The sequence below is a fragment of the Primulina eburnea genome, chromosome 15 (assembly GCF_022965805.1).
Source record: "Primulina eburnea isolate SZY01 chromosome 15, ASM2296580v1, whole genome shotgun sequence".
Classification (NCBI taxonomy): Eukaryota; Viridiplantae; Streptophyta; class Magnoliopsida; order Lamiales; family Gesneriaceae; genus Primulina; species Primulina eburnea.
In genome coordinates this window covers 36,578,715-36,593,020 of record NC_133115.1, presented here as the reverse complement: position 1 = coordinate 36,593,020, position 14,306 = coordinate 36,578,715, and the positions used below count along the sequence as shown (strand labels likewise).

General features: G+C 33.2%; 2 protein-coding genes across 5 annotated transcripts; one reads left to right on the top strand and one right to left on the bottom strand.

The window, feature by feature from the left end:
* Positions 1-2,153, top strand: LOC140814692 (uncharacterized). Its single transcript, XM_073173757.1, has 2 exons — positions 1-281; positions 432-2,153. The coding sequence occupies exons 1-2, from the start codon at positions 225-227 to the stop codon at positions 1,383-1,385; spliced, it is 1,011 nt and encodes a 336-aa protein (XP_073029858.1). The 5' UTR covers positions 1-224; the 3' UTR covers positions 1,386-2,153.
* Positions 2,154-5,688: 3,535 nt separating this feature from the next.
* On the bottom strand, positions 5,689-8,487 carry LOC140815207 (serine/threonine/tyrosine-protein kinase HT1-like). 4 transcript variants are annotated; one of them, XM_073174330.1, is made up of 5 exons: positions 8,437-8,487; positions 7,981-8,042; positions 6,862-7,771; positions 6,185-6,640; positions 5,689-6,079 (listed from the first exon to the last, which is right to left on the bottom strand). In XM_073174330.1, the coding sequence occupies exons 3-5, from the start codon at positions 7,600-7,602 to the stop codon at positions 5,801-5,803; spliced, it is 1,476 nt and encodes a 491-aa protein (XP_073030431.1). In that variant the 5' UTR covers positions 7,603-7,771; positions 7,981-8,042; positions 8,437-8,487; the 3' UTR covers positions 5,689-5,800. The 4 variants fall into 4 exon arrangements, with proteins under 4 accessions (XP_073030431.1, XP_073030430.1, XP_073030429.1 ...); XM_073174329.1 differs by lacking the exon at positions 8,437-8,487 and adding an exon at positions 8,120-8,393; XM_073174328.1 differs by lacking the exon at positions 8,437-8,487 and adding an exon at positions 8,222-8,393.
* Between the last annotated feature and the right edge of the window lie 5,819 nt (positions 8,488-14,306).

Here is a 14,306-nt window from a genome sequence, read left to right as displayed (position 1 = left end):
TAGTTCATTCTACACCAATCCCTTCACGTGAATTAGAACTAAACAACGAGCTAATTCCTTTTCGAATCATTCTAGCCCACTTCTTCTTCTCTCTCTGATCAAACAGCAAATTAATTCACAACAAACAGTTCTCACTTCCCACGCACCATCGTACCTGCTCTTTGTCTTCTTCCTATTTGTTTCGAACCAATCTATTATTCTCTCAATTGTGTCAAAGAAAGGAAATGCTTGGAAACTGTGAAAAGAAGATGACTGCCACTAATCAATGGAGTCTGCCACAGGTTCTTTCCCATCTCTCTTTGTCTCAATTATTTGAAAATTCGACCGGACCCCATTTTTTGTTTCTTAGCTTTTGTCATGGGAATATCCCTGCTGTGCCGTTCAAAAACACGCCATCTTGACAGGACTTCTCTTTCCCTTTGTTTGCTCAGGACCAGAAAGTAAATGATCAGAAAAACTTCATGGCTTCAACGTCAAAAGGTAAGGTTATGGAAAAAACAAGTCTGCAGGAACATCAACGGCAGCTGTCTCTCAACTGCCCTCGATGCGATTCTTCCAATACAAAGTTTTGTTACTATAACAACTACAGCTTGTCTCAGCCTAGGCACTTTTGTAAAGCCTGTAAGCGTTACTGGACTAGAGGCGGGACTTTAAGAAACGTCCCCGTTGGTGGCGGATGCAGGAAGAACAAGAGGGTGAGAAGGCCGGTGCAGCCTGCCAACGTTGGGGATGGGATCTCTACTGCTAATTCAACGGCTACCACAAGCCCTAGAGTTCAGCAACAGACAGATCTATCTTCAACTGCAAATCACACCAGTAATTCAATGTTTTACAGCCTACCCACTAATTATCCTGGGCTCAACTTTTCATTTTCCAGGTTTAGTTCTCCTAGGGTTACTTATGATAGCAACGGATACGATTTTCATCTACCTCAGACCAATGGTCTCGGATTAGGGTTTGTTCAGAACAATGAATACAAAGACGGGTTCGATCGAGTCAAGAAAATCGAAGATGTCATAAGCACTTCAAATTCATCTGTTGCTGTTGATCCTATATTTTTCGGATCTTCAGATTTTGTGGCTTCCACTTCAACAATGACTTCCTTTTCTAGCTTTCAACATCAGAAATATGTAACAAGGGGATTGAAGGATGTTACTCCACCAGGTAGTAACTTTCCAGGTTTGATGCCTTTCGATGGTATGCAAATGCTCAACGAGAATGATATAAAAGAAAAGGAATATAAAATAGAAGGGAAGAACAGGTTGGATTGGAACCTATATCATCCTGTTGATCAACAGATTGATTCCACTGATTCTGCTTCTACCCTTTTATTGAACACCTCCGATGCTGGTTGTTGGTTTGATCCTTCAAATGTTGGTTCTTAATTCCGTCCCTTCTCTGATCTAGCAACTTAACTTTGAAAAAATAATTTATATATTGCTTGATCTCCCTCCTTCTAATTATTCTCAGTCTAATTTGGGTGGATAGAGTTTTTGTTTCTTTTACATTTCTTCCAAATAAAAGCCAGAACAGGAGAATCAGAGTCTTAATTACTTGAGAGAAATAATTGGCAGAGGTTTAGAATGGATCGGAGTGATCATGTCAGCAGCAAGAGAACTCAGCCTCCTTATTTTAAATTGGAAGGTTGATCAGATCATTCAAATTTTGCGCCGAGAGGAACCTCCGATCTTCCTCAACTCATTGGCCAAATTAAGGTTTCGACATCCTCAACATTATCATGTCGGAAGAGGTTAATTAGCTCATAAACTTGGGTGGTGTTTTTCACAGTCGAGTAGCTTATTCATGTATATCGGTATATATATCCATGACATTACTCTTCTAGCTTCTCCTTTTTCTTCCTTTGTGTATTTCAGTATTTGTGCCTTGTTTTATTCTGTGGTTGGGATTTTATTTTATTTTAAAATTTTCGAAAACCATACATGTTCAAGAAAACCACAGGCAATGGATCTCTGGGGATGAACCGCGCGTGTATTTATTTAAAAACAATTCTGTTGGTTTTTATAATTAGTTTAGGGGAGATGGCCATGTTGGTACAATAATGATAGATATGAATGGGAGATTGTAAACATTTTATATATTTATTTTCCCGTTTTTATGCATACATAATTATTGTTTTAGCTCCATTATTTTTATGCATGTTCGTTCGTATTCCCGAGTTTTAGAAAAGATTATATTGATCAAACCTATTCACCAATTACACCTTTTTCTTAAGTTTTGAGTAGGTCTCTTGTGAGACGGTATTATGAATTTTTATCAATGAGACGATCAACCCTAATATGTACAGTGAAAGTAATACTCTTAGCATATAAAGTAATACTTTTTCATTGATAACCCAAATAACAAATTCGTCTCACAAAATATGATCCGTGAGACCGTCTCACATAAGTTTTTGCTTTTATTTTTTAGAAATGCATAGAATTTATTTAGATTAGATTTTGATAAATCCTTTTTTTAAAAATCATTACAGTCCATGCATGCATGATGATTTTTATTAATGGGGTTAATTTCCTTGCGAATTATTGACATGGCAGTACTGCTTAATATTCCAATTTAAAAAGGTCCTGCGTGTGTTAGTCATCATAATAATCGAATGCAAAACAAAATTTGAATATATATGTTGGAAAAAAACTTGTGTGAGAAGGTCTCATGATTTATAAACAAATCTCTTATTTGAGTTATCCATAAAAATTGTTACTTTTTTATGCTAAGAGTATTACTTTTTATTGTAAATATTGGTAGGGTTGACCCGTATCATATATAGAAATTCGTGAAATCATCTCACGAGAGACCTATTCATATATGTTTATAGACAACATAATTAGCCTGATTAATTTATGCTCAGCTTTAATCCTAATTAATATACATCACAAACTTATTGAATGGGCGCACACATTTTACCCGTGCACGAATGGTATTTGATTCATATTCTTAATAGAAACTTGTATGATATATATATCTTATTGTCGTTACAGAAGAATTTTCAATCAGGCAAGTCTAATTTCCCAATTTATTTTTTTTTCCTTGAAAAAAAATAAATACGATTATGTTAAAATTATATTTGATTAAAAATATTTGAAGTGGACGAATGGCCGAGTATTACTTTTTCTCTGTTGACATATTTTTAAATGTATCAGAAAATAATAAGTTATTTGTATATTTTCTATTTTTCTAGATTATACTAATTATTACTGATACAACTAAGAGTTAAAATAATAAAGTTTATATTTATGAATATAAGTTGTGTGTGTACGTGAACATATACATATATAATGCAAGTAATTTCAATATTAAAAAGTATTTAAACTAAAGAAGTAAATATATCTGAGCTTTTTATGAAACATTTTGATTTTTTTTTTTTAAAAAAGATGAATTAGCTTTTTAATATTTTTTTATGAGGTTTTATGTCTTTTAAACCCTTCACAAAATATGATGCAATTAACTCTGTTGAAAAATGATGAATGTATACAGTTATAAAAAAGGTTGTGTAAACTATACGTGACATATGAATTATTAAAAAAAAAAAAAAAAGAAAAAAAAGACTATTCACAAGGTGTTTTATGTCTTTTACAACCAACCCATTGTGGAGCTAAGTAATGGGCTCAGCTGGATCAGCTGGTAGGGGTGTTCAAACTTCGGATAAAACCGAAAAAACCGAAAATCCAAACCGAAAAAATCGAGCACTAAATCGAACCGAAAACCGAATTTTATAATTCGGATATAAATGTTAAAACCGGAATTAATTGGGTTCGATTTCGGATATAAATGTCAAAACCGAACCGACCGAAAAAACCGCAATTTAATTAAATTAATAATGTTATTTTTATTTTATATTATTTATTGAGATGATATTAGTGAATGAAAAATTATTTTGAATAATACTTAGTTGATTATTGTTTATGTAATTCATTTGTACTTTATATTTAAATATTTTACTAAGAAATCATTTAAAAAGATAACCTATTATATTTTATAATATATTTATATTGTTAATTTAAATAATTGTATCAAAACCGAAATAATCGAACCATTTTGGCAGAAATCGAACCGAACCGAAGAAAAATGGTTCGGATATCGGATTATATATTTGTAAAACCGAAAACCGAAATAAAAAACCAAAAACCTGAACCGAATCGAACCGAACCGAACCGATCGATGAACACCTCAAGCTGGATGAGAGTCAAAGGGCTTATCTAAACTTGGACTAGGCCTGCACTATGATGGGCTTTGTGGAGAGGCTCATCATCAATTGATTTAAGATTTCCCCCCATTTTTCAGACAATTGCATAGGAAAGAATATATTATATAACAAATCCCGACTGCGGTTATGAATCAATTAATATTAATTGTAACTAAATTAGCGAATCAACGCTGATCAAGCAATTGGCTTTCTTGTGTTTGAAGCCCCTCGTACTCAAAAATGACTTCATTGACGGGATTATTGTCTTAATACGTTATCTTAACTTTTAATAATAATTATTATCAATTTTGGTCATAATATAGGTAAATTAGTGTCACGGTGAATTTTTCATTATCCAAAATACGCATTTTGTTGTTTTGTACGACAAATTAACTTTACCTGAAAAAAATTAAAATAACTTATTAAAATTTAAAAGTCGTATAATTTTAAATTTGATTTTTAGTTTAATTTTTAACTTCATAGAGAATTTTTTTCAACCCAAAACCCCCTATTTTTATTATAATTTTGTCACGACAAATTAACTTTATATAAAAAAACCTTATAAAAATAAGAAAATTTTAAATTTGATTTCTAATATATTTTTGTAATGAACACATTAAAATTTATCAAGGCGTACGAAATTGTTTGAAATTTTATGTTTCAAGTGCTATTGGGATGGATGAGAATTGAGAACTAATAGAGAGAGATTTTAAAACTTTAAATTATAATGTCTTTAATTCAATTATAAGCTAACGATACAATTCTTTTGGAAAAACGAGAAAAAAGAATCAAAATTCATTTATGAGTCAAACAAATCCAATAAGGCAAAAAACTTCAATAATGCCATTTTTCTGCGGATCGTGGCTAATGGCTCCTAGTTTTACCTAAAACGGATTTTGACTCAACAATAAAAAATGAACCTGAAAGTTAATAAATGAGCAGTGATCTCACTTTTATCTTCCATTTCCCCTTATTCGACAGGATTCAAAGTACCCGTCGTACATCGGAGAAAAGGCGTCATGGGAGACATGTGAATGATTGTTAGTTTCATCTCCTTGTGCCAAGAAATTAAACAGCAACACGGGCTCAACTTTGTAAGAAAGCTAATGAATCTACACTTCGCGTGTGTACCAAAACAATGAAAAGTTGAGTAGTTGATTAGCCTAGTGGAGTAGTGGTTGGCGCAAGTATTTGGCGTTGCACAAATATTGTAATAGTTCAATGAATTAAAGGAAAAAATAAGGCAGTGGAGTTGCTCACGAGATACATACCTGATGTTAAGTGGAATGTGCTTTTCCTAATCCATCACGACAGGCTCGCCTCATGTGTCATGTATCAAACAGAATTGCCTAGATTTACTCATTTCAACTATTTTCAAGATTCAAAAATGTTGGAAAATAAGATAAAGAAGTGGCTGTGGGACATAAGGAACCAGTATCAGTCTCGGGGGACAATCTGCCGACTTTCAGGCAAAAGGAAAAAGAGAAAAATGGACTCAACCATAGTAATACATGATGATCACATATGGTTTAGTTTTCTTTTACAAAGGCATTTGTCTACATGTTTTCCAACTACATTCATATTTGGTGAAAATTACACCAGTCAAATAACCAAAAAAAAGTGAAAAAGATTTGGTTTATGCATGGATGAAGTAGGACCGAGTTTTTGAATCCAATTAACCAGACCCTTCTTACGATCTTGACATGTTGGGTTCTGCACCAGACTGAGGGATCCATCACAAACAAATGAAGACTCCATCTTCTCTAGTACCTTCACAATCTGCCAAAATTCAGGCCTCTTGTCTGGTTGCAAAGACCAACATTGTTCGATCAAAGCTTTCATGGTAGGTGGACAGCCCAAAGGTATAGTTGGCCTCAAATCCTGAAAAATCAAAGACAGCATTGCTTTACCAAACGAGGGAAAAAATGGTTTAAAAGGCAAGCAGATGTTGATAATTTTAATGCCCATATTTTCACCAAAACATGCCTTATTCACCACAGCAAAAGCAGCTTGTATAGGAGTCATATCTTCATAGGGGATAGTTCCAGCCACAAATTCCCATAAAATGAGTCCAAAGCCATACACGTCGATTTTCTGTCCATAGTGCTTCCTTTTGATCATTTCTGGAGCCATCCATCGGTATGTACCAGGGTCGTCCGCCAGAAGATCACAATACGCCTCCTCACAAGCTATACCAAAATCAGCTACCTTGAGTCGGAAATCTTTGTTAATTAAAACATTTTCTGGTTTGAGATCCCTATGGATAACACCATGTGAATGAATATACTCCATTCCTCGTGCAATGTCCAAAGCCATAGAGATTAACTTTTGAAAAGGAAGAGATTTATGCTCAAGCTTGTGCAAGTATGCTCTCAAAGATCCCTCAGCCAAATATTCCGTGACAATGCAAAAGACCAGAGGTTTTCGGCATGCCCCAACAAGCTACATTTCAATATCATTTACAGACATCATGAATTCGGTCGCTTGAATTTAAAAAAGAAAAGAGAAAAACAGAGGGATCAATATTAACGTTAATTTTCAGAATTGACATAAGCAGAATACATCAAAATATCGCACAACGCGCGGATATTTTTTAAACTTAAACACTTGACCAAAAAATGTAGCTAATAATAAGTTATGATTGGAAAACATGATGAACACACCTTGATAATATTTTGATGGTGGAGACGAGACAAGAGAGTGACCTCTCTATTAAACTGCCTCTCTAACCGAGCACCTAGAAATCCATTTTCGTCATCATCTGGCACTCTGATAATTTTCACTGCCACAGGCTCATCCATATAAATCCCATGGTAAAGCTGACTGTGGGCACCATGAGCGAATCTCAATCCTAAAAATAACTTCGAAAGATCAATCATATGCTCATCTGCAGCATCCACAGAGGTGACCCTTCCCCCACCATGATCAAAATACTTTGACCATGCTGACTCCTTGCGGCTCTTAGATTCGACTTGAAACTTCATCGAAGTGAGATGCCTAAGAGGACTATGGTTTCTTGAAGAATTCAGAGTAGGAGCCTTGGTTTCACAAGAATCCTTACGGAACAAATTGTCAACAAGCCCATTCTCGTTTTCTTTCCTTCGTGGGCATGGAGTCGAGAATCTATTCTGATTAAGCCTGGCTTCCCTGAAAGAATCAGAAAGCTTAGTTTCTGGATGAGGGGATACAGCCCTCGGCTTACTTATGGTATGATGTTGCTGATTTTGGATGGCATTTGGTTCTGGTTTAGGATTCACCGCAGCTTGTTCTAATGTGGATTTGACACGGCCTGATATTCTAATAGGCTGAACAATAAAAGGAACCGATCTCAATCTTGAAGCATGGCGATATACAGTGTGCGAGAATTTAGTTCTTCTTATCCAGGAATTAACTTCTTCATCCATTGTTGAGATCTAAGTTACTATGATTCCATCTTCAAAAAGAAAAATTACGATTCCTCCTCCTCCGAATCACCTATAGATTTAACTGCAGCCCAACTACATAAATTTTTCAATCCCATCAAAATATGAAGAGAGAAGAATCAAATTCCACCTCCATCAGAGATTAAGAACCCTGCAATAATATCAACAGTAAAAAACATATATACATATAAAAATCAATTGCCATCAGCACCGGAATCGGTGAAACACTTCACGTATGAAACTATTTCAAAGGATAAAAGAAGCTTAAAAAATGAATACAAATACAGAGAGATAAAACCTGATTTATTGAATTTATCAATATTACATGTAGGCCTACCAAACACTATTTCATTATCATACCTCATCAATCACACAAACAAAACCCTTTTAGCTACAAACTCAATTCCAGCTTCCATAGACTCCTGAAAATCTCGCGTAAATTCCCAAACAGAATGGTAAAAATATATCAAAATCAAGAAAAAAAAAAATCTAAGCATACTCAGTTGTCTAGAGAAGAAAATAACACCCGTCATTATACACATCATTGGCCAACAAAAAAATTCATTATTTTCAAACACGCAAAATGGGGATCTTGACTGACCCAAAGGGTATATCTTCCATCATATGCCATCTCCTATTCTTGGTAGCTGCCACCATTTTTTCTTAAAATTAATAGTTGCCACCAATTAAAAAGCATATCCTTTGAAGAAAGCCCACCGATTCAAATGAGCCAAAACTCCATGCAGAATAATGACTTGTAAGTACCATAAGTACATTCCCAAAACAAGAAAAATCTAAATGTGAACAGATATTTACAAATTTTATACGGAGAAGCAGTGTGATTTCGTTGTGGTCCCGGCGAAGTTGGGGGGCGAGACTGGGTCCCAAAGTCAAGGGAAAGGGAGGGATACGTGGCCTACTTTTTCCTACTTGAAAGTTTTTCCTTTTAATATTTTGATTTTTTAGTAGCATTAACTACTTTTATGAATTTTCAGTATCTTACAAGTATCATGCATATAGTCAGATGTTGTACATTAAAAGTTCTCTCGTTTCCATAACGTTATTTTTTTCTAATGACATAACGTTATTTTTTTCTAATGACATAACGTTATTTGAATGTGCCCTTTAAAATTTTTCGTACTTTCTTTGACTCCAACCGACACGTCTACCTAGGCTTGCTTATCAAATAATTGGATCTTTCGACTCTTTTGGCCCAATACACTCATTGTACTGGCTATAACGTTTCAAGAGGCTTCAAAATTTTTTTAGTATAAACTTTGTTTTTAGACTAGGGATCCATTTCAGCTTTGTACCTCGAATCTCTACCTGGATATGGATTTATATTCTAACTTTTTCTTCTTTATTCCTTCGAGTAGAGCAGTCATTTTTGCAAGTCCCAGCACCACAACTTCTGTTTCTTTTTTCTTCTTTTTTTTTCTCTTTAGCTCACACTTGGACAGTTATTTTTACAAATTTTGCTGTGTCTAGTTTGTTTTCAACAATTTTCTTCTTCAATTTGTGCCGGGACCGGAACTTTTCGCATCTCTAGCATGACTCTCGCTGCTAACACTTGCACTCCAACCCCCTTGAGCTCGATTTCCCACAATTTTTCCAACAATCCAACGATTTCGAGTGAACAGTGATCCAAATGCATGAATTAGGAACTAAAAAAAAGTATGGATATTTACACAACAAAATTATGAAACGATGACTCTAAGAATGTGATACGACACATATCAACTTCCAAATACTAAGATTTTGCTCGCCCTTAAAGAAAATAGGTTACAAGCCGTAATTCATATTCATTCATCATCAATTTTTCTGACATACTTCTCAAATATCAAAGCATGACACAAATCATCGCACACGCGTTGAAATCTACAAACTATGTTTATGTATTGAACGCGAACATGTGTGTGTGATGTTATTTCTAGTAACATACACTACAAGTAAACTTTAGTAACATAATTTTAAGACAATCAATTGACATGTCAGTCCAAACATACCTTTCATACATCTCTTTTCCACTACTCACTGACCAACAATCACAAATCACCTGGATTTTTCAGGTATATAATGTGGCTTAGGTGTGTGCTAACAAAGAAAAAGTAAGATACTCGTAAGGAAAAGAGAGCAACGGTCAATATAGAATTATGCACAATAATATTTTTCTTTCCGTATCATAATTCTCCATACATTCCCCTCTTTTTAAGCCTTGAACTGTTTGGAATCAAATTTCATTCATTTTTTCAGGATCCACTCACCTTAAATTTCCCCCTTTTAAGTTTCTTTTTGCAAGAAACTAGTATAATTTAGATTCACATATATACTCTCTTATGGTATGCGTATTTTTTTCTCTTGTTTTCATTGTTTGGTCAATGTTAGGATTATGTGGCTTGAATGCAGTTGATGATGATTCGAATAAGAGTTTAAGCCACTCGATTTTCCATTAGGCTCAACGAGTGTCACAAAACATTACATGTTTTCAATGTAGGCTCAGAACAACTCACAAGTTAAAAAAAATTGCCTAAATGCAACACAAACCTCAAACTTTACATTGCTCATGACTGCTCCACGCCTCCACCATTCATCTTTCCAACAAGGAAGGAATATAGAGAGTGATACTCACGGGAAATTTAGGGTCCGATCCACGCAAGCGTCACTAACACAGACACGGGCTTCAAAATTATCCTGCGTCTGAAATCACAAATAAGACCGTTAGGAGGGGGCCAGGAGGGTGTCCTGGCGTAGCCCCTCCGACGCTCAAGTCAGAGACTGAGGATACGCTCAAGTCAGAGACTGAGGATATATGGGCGGAGCAACTAAGGGCGCTGCTGAAAAAATATTGAATTAAATGCCTGAACTGAACACTCAAACCTGATATTTATAGGAGAATACCTGAGCCTTTGATGGGCTTGTCTTTCATTTGGGCTTGGGATGAGCCAGAGGTAACGGGCCCATCCACGAGGTATCAGAGAGTGATAGATCTACGTGCCCCTCAAAGATATTTCTGACTGTTCTATTCTTTTAGCTAAGTCAACCTCTCCAAACTTGCATAGATTCTCGGATAAACAATTGAGTGTGTTTACGTATGGCACAAAGCCTTCCCTTGTCATCTTCCTTACCAACCCTTTAGCTGATTCGAGGTATCATGCATTTATTAAACGTAACTATCAATCAATATATCACAGCCACACACACTGGAGTATTAAATCTCTTTCGAGTTTTGACTCATCTAATCCAAAAAGTCTTGGACAAAAACTTGTGTCAAACGGTCTCACGAGTGGTATTTATGAGACGGAACTCTTATTTGGGTCACCCATGAAAAAATATTACTTTTTCTGCTAAGAATATTACTTTTTATTGTGAATATGGGTATGGTTGACCCGTCTCACAAATTATGATCCATGAGACGGTCTCACATGAAACCCACTCAAGGTCTTGTGCCTCCCTCATCTTCCCAGCAAAGCACTTCCAAAGAAGTGGAAATTATGTGCTACCAATATGGATTAATGTTCTTGGGGGATAGTTTGCAGAAGTCACATTTATCTTTGGCTAATATACTCATAAAAATTATTATATTAAGTTACAATTTATAATAATTCCAAAACATTTAGAAAATAAAATTTTAAATTATTTGTATAGTCAAAACTCTTGTGTTCGTTTTTTTAAATATATAAAAAAACTCTTATTAATCATCAATACAAATTTAATACAACAAACACCATGTGAGTCATGTGATAGGATGTGGACGAAAGATTTTTAACTCTAGTCACTATAAAACTAAAGTCAAATACGGTATAATGCAATCATGATATAAATTTCATTATTCTCAACAAAATATTTTAAAGTGAATATTAGTTTAAGCATCATTTTTCGAACCCTCTATCCATTTATCCAGTAATAACAATTATTGTATTCCAATAATCTCTCATTCAATAATTCCACTCATATATATGACCTTGTCTTTTATATCGATTATAGGATCCAACATTAATTGTTGCTTTAAAAAAACTATAGTTGTTGGCGATGATACAACTCAAATATTTTAAATCGTAAAACAACTTAAACTCCATGTTTCGATTTCTCTACCCAGCAAGGAGAAATATTGCACCTCGACAATCTCTCACAATAATTGCACTCTCTTTAACTAATAAAAATTGAACATGTGACCTAGTCTATGATACAAATTGTAGGACCAAACTTTTGACTATTTACCAAAACTTATAGCTGGTGGCAAAAATGTAACTCGAATATTTTAAATCGTACCGCAGCTCAAACTCTATATTTTGATTGCTCTTAGCAGAGACTCTATTATTACATCCCTGCAATATTAATATTAATAATATCAATCTCCGCAATTTTTTTCCCTTGTATGTGCATTGATTTATGCCCACATATCAACCGACAAAAACATAAACCGGCAAAAATCCTTTACATGGTGGCATTAGATAACATCTAAAATTGAACTTTTCATTTGAGTTTTGCTTCTTTGGGATCTATCTCTGTTTCATTGCAACATTTACAGGATAAAACAGCTGTTAACACTGGTAGACAAGGGAGAAATATTTTGGCGGCCTTTCTATTTTCAAGATGGAAATGGGGCCGAGTGTCACAATTGGACAATGACTTAAAACCAACTTGCGAAACACCAACAATTTAGGATTTACAAGGTTGTTCTTGAAAACAACAGCCGACTTTATACATGGAGTTGATGAATGTGAAAATAACAGTGGATTCCTGAGCATAGGATTAAAATCAAAATATATTGGTTGTGAACAAGGAGAAAAATGTACTTTTGGTCCTCATACTTTCTTACTAGGAACATTTGGTCCTTAAACATTTCAACTTAACACTTTTGGTCCTCACCATTAATTTTATAGTTAAATGTAATTGTTGGGACTAATTTATGATATTAATTAAATTCTGGGTATTAAAAATGCAAATTCAGTAACTAAAAATATTATGGAAATATCAAGACGGTAAATAATCATATATCTATAATATAAATATATTTATTTTGTTATATTTATTATATATAAATATAAATCATTGTAATTTTTTATATAAATAAAAATATCTACTTTTGTATTTTTGTTTTTACATAAAAATAAATTTTAATTTGCGCTTTTTTAAAATGGATTTTCCAATAATTTCTTGAATAAAATAAAAAGGAAAAATATATATTCAATGTCTTTGATACTAATCAACTGGATCCGATATCAAATCTGTTTAATTATTTATTTTGTTTATAAATAATATACCAAAATAGATATGTAGTACATATAATAATGTATAAAAATAAAATTAGCTGATGATTAATTTTAAAAAATAAAATAATGCTTACCTTTAAAAACGCATTAATTCTAAAACTTTCACTTTTTATTTTATATCAAAAAATCATAAAATATAACTATTCTTCTAATAATAACCATAAATTAATATTCAAACAAAATTAAATTTATATTTATAAAATAATTGATAAAAGTTAGTAAGCCAACCAAAAAAAATTATATTTATGAAATTATTTTGATAAAAAAATAATCCATATTTATAATTTTTATATTTATAAAATGATTTATTATATAAGTTTTTAACTACGAATTTATATCAATTTGATCCTTTTTTTTTTCAATTTAATAATTTATTAAAACAATTACTATAAAAGAAATTCGTCCATTTCACACGATACAGTTTTCAATTTTTTAAAAGAAGGCCAGCATCCTCATTGAAAAAGTAAAATAAGTTTGAAAATAGACTGATACGCATTTAATCTACCGCGAATTTAACTAAAATTTAAGCTTTAACTAATGCTGAGCAAATTGCTTCATGATAATTTAAAAGAAGTATTTTATTATCTAATGGTCAATCATTACTTTTAAAAATGATTTTCGCAGTTTATTTCAAAGAGTATGTCTCTTGTGAGACGACCTCACAAATCTTTATATGTGAGACGATCAATCCTACCGATATTCACAATACAAAGTAATACTCTTAAGATAAAAAGTAATAATTTTTCATGGATGACCCAAATAAGCGATCTGTCTTACAAAATACGACCCGTGAGATCATCTCACGTAAATTTTTGCCTATCTATACTATATGAAATTATATATTATATGATATTAATATTACACTTTTGTTTTTTGTTATTTTTTTTCAAATTTCAACACACACTTCTATTTATTTTTTTTATTTCAACAATTTAAACATCAATTTAGTCATCCCATAAATTATCAAATTACACTTTAGTCCATTGATAATGATAAAAAAAAAATGACCTGATTAACTATTTTTAAAAAATATTCCTATGCATATTTGAAACTAGTGATTACGCACACTCATCGCGTGTGCATAATCACTAGTTTCAAATATCGATGAGTGTGCGTAATCACTAGTTTCAAATATGCATAGGAAAGAGTGTGCGTAATCACTAGTTTCAAATATGCGTAGGAATATTTTTTAAAAATAGTTAATCAGGTCATTTTCTTTTCCAATATCCCTAATTTTTAAAATTAATTTAAACCCTCTATTTCATTTAATTAAATAATAAATAATAAAAAGTATTGGGCCCATCACCCATAAAAGGGCAAATGGGCGATATTTCTAGCCAATAATTGTCTTCCTGTCGTCCAAGATAGTACCGAGCGCATGTTAGTCTTGTGCCGATTTACTTCCATAACCCC